This window comes from Gadus macrocephalus, chromosome 7, assembly GCF_031168955.1.
Source record: "Gadus macrocephalus chromosome 7, ASM3116895v1".
NCBI lineage: Eukaryota > Metazoa > Chordata > Actinopteri > Gadiformes > Gadidae > Gadus > Gadus macrocephalus.
In genome coordinates, this window is record NC_082388.1 from 21,943,426 (window position 1) to 21,951,240 (window position 7,815).

General features: G+C 43.5%; 2 protein-coding genes across 2 annotated transcripts in view; both read right to left on the minus strand.

The window, feature by feature from the left end:
- The window catches only part of tpd52l2b (tpd52 like 2b), a 234,190-nt gene that overhangs the window by 23,977 nt on the left and 202,398 nt on the right, over positions 1-7,815 (minus strand). The window lies entirely within an intron of this gene.
- On the minus strand, positions 375-7,809 carry LOC132460971 (protein-tyrosine kinase 6-like). The gene is made up of 8 exons (XM_060055966.1): positions 7,805-7,809; positions 7,256-7,377; positions 6,461-6,621; positions 5,765-5,930; positions 3,336-3,501; positions 2,776-2,953; positions 1,997-2,150; positions 375-1,668 (listed from the first exon to the last, which is right to left on the minus strand). Exons 2-8 carry the CDS (start codon positions 7,359-7,361, stop codon positions 1,487-1,489), a joined length of 1,113 nt encoding a protein of 370 aa, XP_059911949.1. The 5' UTR covers positions 7,362-7,377; positions 7,805-7,809; the 3' UTR covers positions 375-1,486.

The window sequence follows — 7,815 nt, forward strand, 5'->3', positions numbered from 1 at the left end:
GATGTGTTAACCCATTCGCCCTGGCCCGGCAGTTCACAACTTTTACTTTCAAACAGATCAGAGTCGATTTGGAAATCCCATCGTTTTTGATTTAGGATTAGAAAGCCTATCAATATCTTGGGCGAAATTTCAAGAGAATGTAGGCTAGGATCACGCTGGTCCAGGTTGAGATCCTGAATATCTCTTCATCAGTGCTTTAAGCCTGCATAGCTCCTTTTACAACAACATACAAATAATGTTGCCACATCAGAGACAGACACATTGGACCAGGCATACCTCACCCATCTCCCTTCCTTACATCCTCCAGTCACACCCCAGCCTACTACCTCCCCCATCTCCTCCAGTGTCACACCCCCACCCACCTAACTCACCCATCTCCAACCCTGTTCGTTGTCTATCTGTCTTTGAGTATTTAAAAAAGTGCTATATAAATATAACGTATCGTGATTATCAATATTATGTAAGCCTATACTTACACACCTACTTAAAACGTATGCTTGGGCAATATTTTTTAATACATTTATAAGTATACCAAGAACTTGGTGTGTAACTAAACTAAACAAGGTTGCATGCCAGCGCCTTAATCGGCAGTGCTGCAAATTATTAGAGAACGTGCTCTCTGCTGCGCCCTTGTGTTCATACAGAAGACATGACATCTCACTGACGGACGCAAAACATAAAATCTATTCAATATAGCGCTACAATATTTCGAGTATTTTTTTAAATATAAATATTTATTTTTAATAAAAAAACATATCATAATCACAAATGGTCATTCATTGTGTGGCCTGTCATTGAATATAGGCCTAATACATAATGTACCATAGGTTGAGTAACACAAATAATACGATTCTCCTTTTATGTCAAAATCAAGAACCTTACTTTAGCCTGCTAATTTCACTAGCCCAATCAAAGGCCTATCCAGCAAAGTTTTTTCTTCAGCAACTTCAGATTCAACGAGAGGTTCTCAAGAGGACTAAGTGTGAATATAAGATCCTGGCCACGCATGGTTTCTCTTCATGGAACCCTTGAGGCAGCTTGCATGTATACGAGTCTGGCTTTTGAAGCAACACTGAATACCTCACGGAGTGAGAGTGGCTGTTCTGTGGTGTTTAACATGAACAATTCCTTGATGCCCATTATGGATATCATATTTAAAAAACAGATTTAATAAACAAAAGTAATTTGTTACACTGTATGTACACTAATGTACACTAATAAGGTTGCATAACTCGTTTTGATTCATGATATCATGTGGCCATTTTTACCACCTAAGAACAATATACACATACACAGCCAAACTTCGAAAAGGCTGAAACATAACGTGTACATGTTGCATTCCCTTCATCAATCCTAAAGCATTGATTTCATTTTAATTTATATTATTCATGAAACCAAGATAATCATTCAGATGAACAGCAACCATGTTTTCTATTCAGGTCTCGACTGTTCCTTGGGACAGCACACAAGAACTGCAGGCAGAGCCTCACTCAAATAAATAAGTGCCGCAGCCCAGCCGCACGCAGAGCTCCTTGAAGTCGGGCCTGGAGCGTGGGTCTGCCTGCCAGCACTCCGTCATGATGCTGTATATGGCTTTAGGGCAGCTGGGAGGAGCTGGCATACGGTAACCGGTGGTAACCTGCTGATACACTTCCTGATTGCTGAGGGCTGTGAGGAACGAGAATAAACACGGCAACATCGAAAAAGGAAATGTGAGAATATGATCGTGCAGCAGGCAAAAAAAAGAGTGAATTTTCAGTAGAGAACCCAAGACTTAGTTCAGGGCTCAGTATAGCAGGCTACACGTTATATTAGCTCAAAACCAATTACTTAACAGGAAGAACAGAGATAACGGAGATTAGAGAATGAGCGTCTTTGCATCCGTGAAACAAGTCCTCTGAAAAACAATCCTTGGTATTCAGACACTCCCATGACTGGCCACTATTGCTGAATCCGAATCCGAATCCGAGCCCATGGTTTTCATTCATTCACCCACCTGGATAGGGAGTGCCTCCGCGGCTCATGATCTCATACAGCAGCACGCCGAAGGACCACACGTCGGACTTGTTGGAGAACTTCCCGTGGCTGATGGCCTCCGGGGCGGTCCATTTGTACGGAATCTTCCGGTCCAGTGTGATGTAGAAGGGCTCCTGAACAACAGAGAGGGACCAGGAGGTTGGATCAGTGGATGGATGATGGATGGTGGATGAATGCAAGAATGGGTGGTTGGTTGGATGACGAATGAATAATGGATGGTTTGGATGATGGATGAATGGGTGGATGGCAGGTGGGAAAACAGAGATTGGAACAATAAACTAAACAGAGTGGTGAAACCAAGACTTGCGTCAACCAAGTACCTCCGTTTCAAAGCAGAGCCACAGCCACTGACAGCATGCAACGCAAGCAACTCAAGAAACACAAGTGTCTCAGTAGCTGCAGACTGTTGCTCACCCAATGATAATAATATAAATAACGTAACATTTTGTTTTAAGTAATTTTCAAGACCGATAAAGGCACTTTACATACATTTTAAAACAGACTATACTGAATAAGTTCAAGAGATATTCACACAAACACACGCACGCACAAAGACACGCACACGCGCACGCACACACACACACACACACACACACACACACACACACACACACACACACACACATACACATACACATATATAGTTACATACACACATGCATACACAGATAGAAATAGACGATGGTAAAGGCCAAAGGTGAAACTAATACTAGATGATCAGATCACTACATGCTATACCTTGATGATCCGAGCCAGTCCAAAGTCTGCCACCTTACAGATGTAGTTTTCGCCCACCAGGACGTTGCGAGCCGCCAGATCTCTGTGGATGCTGTTCTTCTCCTCCAGATATGCCATCCCATCAGCCACCTGGGCAGCCATGTCAATCAGAGGCTCCGCCTCCAGTGCCCCCCCCTCTCTACCTGGGGCCAAAAAAACAAGCAGAAATATAATCAATCTACACAATGGCAAACAAACTAATCACCGTTTCTGGAAGGATGGGTGATTGTCATGCGTTTCTAGAACAGGTGAACCAACACGCACATTACATACTCACACACTAGCACAGACACACACACACACACACACACACACACACACACACACACACACACACAGACACACACACATACACACATTGTTGTGTGTTATTTCCAACCATTTGAAAAAGTTACGTAATACCACATGCATTACAGAGGTGCAAAAAAGCTGATTTTCAGCCCGGACACACACACACACACGCACGCACACACACTCACGCACACGCACACACACACACACACACACACACACACACACACCTACCTCGGAGGAAGCTGAGCAGGTTGCCCTTCTGCATGAGCTCGGTGATGATGTAATAGGGAGGGGAGGCGGAGCACACGGCCATCAGGGAGATGAGGTGAGGGTGACGCAGGGCTTTGAGAATCTGCACCTCCCTCTGGAACTCCTTATGGTTCAGCTCAGAGTCTGAGGAGACGCAAGACACGCCCACGGATACACACAGGTAGATAGTCACACGTATGCACACGTGCAGTCATAGATACGCACATGGACATAGTCATAGAAATGTACACGTGCATAGTCATAGATACGTACATTTACGTAGTCCTACATACATACATGTACATCTTCATAGATACGTTCATCTACATAGTCATAGATACGTACACGTGCATAGTCATAGATACATACATGAATATAGTCATAGATACGTACACGTGCATAGTTATAGATACATACATGAACAGTCTTTGATACATACATGAACATAGTCATAGATACGTACATGAACATAGTCATAGATGTATGATTTCTTAGAATTTGGGCTAGATTTGTATGTTAATATATAATATAACTGTAGGAGCCAGGAATAATTTAATGCAATATTTGTGATATTGCCATTTATTAAGGTTTGTAATGTTATTTGTTATTGTGTAATTGCGGTGTGATTAAGAGCTGGGTCCCATGGATATGGGCAATGACACTCAATCACCATTAAGCACCTATTCACACGCATAAGGGTTGGCCTTTATGAAGGAAGAGAGGGTGACTGGGTGTCCGTATTTTTTATTGACCGCAACAGTATTTTGATCCAATATTCTTTTGATTTCAACGTTTGATCGCTGTACTTACTTTGATTATACTTTGTGGACATTCTAAGAAATCGATACTTGTTCAGTTCAAGTTCCTTCAACATTTTCTTTTGGTTATCAGCAAGTCTTTTTTGGTAGCGCGTCAAACAAGGAAGCGAGCCAGACTCAGGGTCGCCACAATACCTTTCCAAATGATAATGTCTTTGGAATGTGATTCAACCCGTGTTGCTCTTTGCCAGCTGATGGTGAACAAGCTGCTATAGTTAAAGGAATGCCTCTGTGCTGTACTCAGGTATTTAGAACAGGGCTGGCATGCCTCTCTCTTCCGGGAATAATGCTGGGTTTCAGTGCAATCAATCAGTACATTACACTACACTACAATGATCGGTGACTCCCAGTCATACATTGTTTAAGCTCTTGATAATGATTCGCTATTGTATTTCTTTAATTATTCTTCGTATTTATTCAGATTACGTTTATTCCGATTTTATTATTAGAACTGTTATATTGATCTACATTCTCTTCCTGTGAGCACAAACCAGTGAGTGGACATATATAGCGGCAGAGGCAGTAGGTTGTGGTTGTGGCCTGGACAAGTGGTCTCACTGGTTTTCTAACTGGAACCAAGGAAGTTCTGATACAGCGTTATGCAAATAAATCTTTTAGTATCCATCATAGCAAGACTCGATCCTGTTAGATTTAATTATTGATGGAGTGCGTTTTACCTAGATCTTTACACCCTAAAGCATAAACTAAAGACGCCACTGATGACACTGTATTATTACCGCTCACACTAAGTATGCCCAGCAGTCGGTTTCTCCCCCAGGGCATGGCATTACCATGCATGGCATTACTAACATTGCAAGGGTTTGATGTGTGCCAAACACGGTACTTTTCATCCTAGATGCGGGTTCCGCTTGGTTTTAGCAAAGAGTGATGAAGAGGGATATAGAGTGATGAATGTCTGCGGGGGTCTCTTTAATGCATCAGCCAGCAGCTGGAGAGCTCCACGACCTACGTGTATTTACACGCGTCTGGGATCACACGCCAAAACTTCAGTACACCATAGCATAATTATATTTAATTTGAAGTCGCTTTGTTCAAGTCATAGTCAAGTCAAGTCAAATAAAGCTTTAAATTCTAATATTCTGGTAAAATCCACTGTATTTGGATTGTGTTTGTGGAGGATAAGTGGAAAAACTTTGATCTTCAGGTAAATCTGTGATGCTTGCCAAGAGTTGTTGCCCCTAACGAGTGGGTAATAATTACTGTCAATAAAGAATCGGCACTGATGTGAAGCAGGAGCCTCAAGAATGTGAAGGGCTGCCAAAGACCTACCTGGCTGCCCTTTCTTTAAATGTTATCCATTTGTTAATTTAATATATTTTTAGGGTCTGAACTTGGTTGGGGCTGTGTTCCAGCACATATATACGTCTGTGTCACCTTGGTCTATGGTGGATCTTGAACGCTATTGTGGTTTTAGAAAGCTACCAATGCACTATAACCTTATCTAGAGTGTTACTTTTATGAGTTGTAGAACATTATTGTGATTAAATGTTGTTTTGCTTTTGAACTGTGAATCTAGAATGTTTCTAGAAAATGTTTTTAAAACATTACTGCGGCACCAGAAGGCTTACCGCTCTTGATGATCTTAATGGCCACGTTTATGCGGTTCTTCCAGCGGCCGCGGTACACTTCGGCAAAGAAGCCGCTGCCAAGCTGCTCCTCCAGGGTGAACTCGTCCTTGGGGAGCTCCCACTCATCCACCGTGGCCTTGGAGAGGTCTGCAGTATGGGGCTCTCTCTGGGGGGCAGGGGACGCCGTGATCACAACACCTTCTACAGCCCCTCAGCCCGCTGCACAACAGGGCTCACGCACACACACACACACACACACACACACACACACACACAGGTGTCTCTGCGTCTAGACCACACCTAGTTAAAATTATTATTACGGTTTAAACAATGTGTATAATTGTCCGTAGTTCCTTTTCTTTCTATCAAAAAGAGGAAGACACGCAGAGACAGCTGCAGATTCACATACACCTTTACACACTTACACGCACACATACACACACGCACACACACACACACACATCCTTCCACACACACACACACACACACCACCACCACACACACACACACACACACACACACACTCACACACACACACACACACACACACACACCTTTACACCCTTCCACACACACACACACACACACACACACTTTTACACCCTTCCACACACACATACACACAAAGCCGCATAAACGTACACACACACACACACACACACACACACACACACACACACACACACAGCCTTGTACCCTCTTGCAGGGCTGTCCCAGTGGTTCGCGGGTGAGGATCTGGTGTGTTTGGTAGTGGAGCACGAGGTCCGCGAGGGAGCTGAACGACTGGGCCGTCTCGAGGGCGAACCCCCCGTCACTCTGGCCGATCAAACAGTGCTTCACTTTGCTCCCCTGCCTCACTGGAACACACACACACACACACACACACACACACACACACACACACAAGTACACACACACACATTATGCATAGGCCCCCCACAATCTGAAGTCAGGCGGCTGCTTTGGATTTGCCAGGCTTCAGCATCACGGCAAAGTCCAACCACACACTCACACATTGATATGATAAAACATATGTTTTGACGCATATTTTAAATTCATATATGGTTTAGATCAGTCTACCAAACCCGATTAACCTTAAAAAATATTTGCTCTGCCCTTGACAGCACATAAATCAGAATTAAATGTCAGCATTTGTGTATCCCATAACCAGACAGCAGTCCTGGAGACAGGCTAATGTCGAGCACTGGGATGCCTGCCAGCTGATTATCCACAAACAACTGCTCTTCTGTATTTTACACAAAGGTCTATTAAAGATTAACTTTAATAGCGCTGTTGTTGTTGATTTATCAAATTGTTTTGATTGATTGTGTTTCCACAGCGATTTAGAGGATACAGTTCTACAGCTTAGTTCCTGTCTCTATATATGCAGTATATGCAGCACTGTATTATACAGTAGGCCTACATTCTGCACTGGAAAATCCACCTGTGGCAGAATTTAGCTCCTTGTGAAAAATTGGCCAGTGGTCTCACCACAGAGCACGTATCCCACGCCGTCCTTCGGGCTCATGCGGATCAGGAAAGCACCGTTCCTGTTCTTTGGATCAGTGAGGTGGCTCTGTGCCTCAAACCGACTCATCTCCCCAAAATACCAGCTGGGTTACATGACAATGAGAGAAGCCAACAGTACAGTGATTTGTGGTAACCGTCAAGTTACCACAATTTGACATTACATGGGGTGTGTGTGTATCCTTGAGAGAGAGAGAGAGAGAGAGAGAGAGAGAGAGAGAGAGAGAGAGAGAGAGAGAGAGAGAGAGAGAGAGAGAGATTGATTAAAGCCCTAATGAATGCCATTTGTGTGTGCACTCGCGCGCGCGATTGCGCGAGTGTCTCAGTCAAACGTTTCTCAACAACACAGATAAAAAACAAGTAAATGAACAAATAATGTTTTATCGCGTAGTTTATTATGTGAACGTTGTTGTGAATTCAAGTAGGCCTAATTGATTGGCTCTTTAAAGGCTCTGTACGGAGGTGTGAACACGCAGGCTCCAGTGAGAGCTCAGAGCATGGTACTTTACTCACGGTTGTGCGAC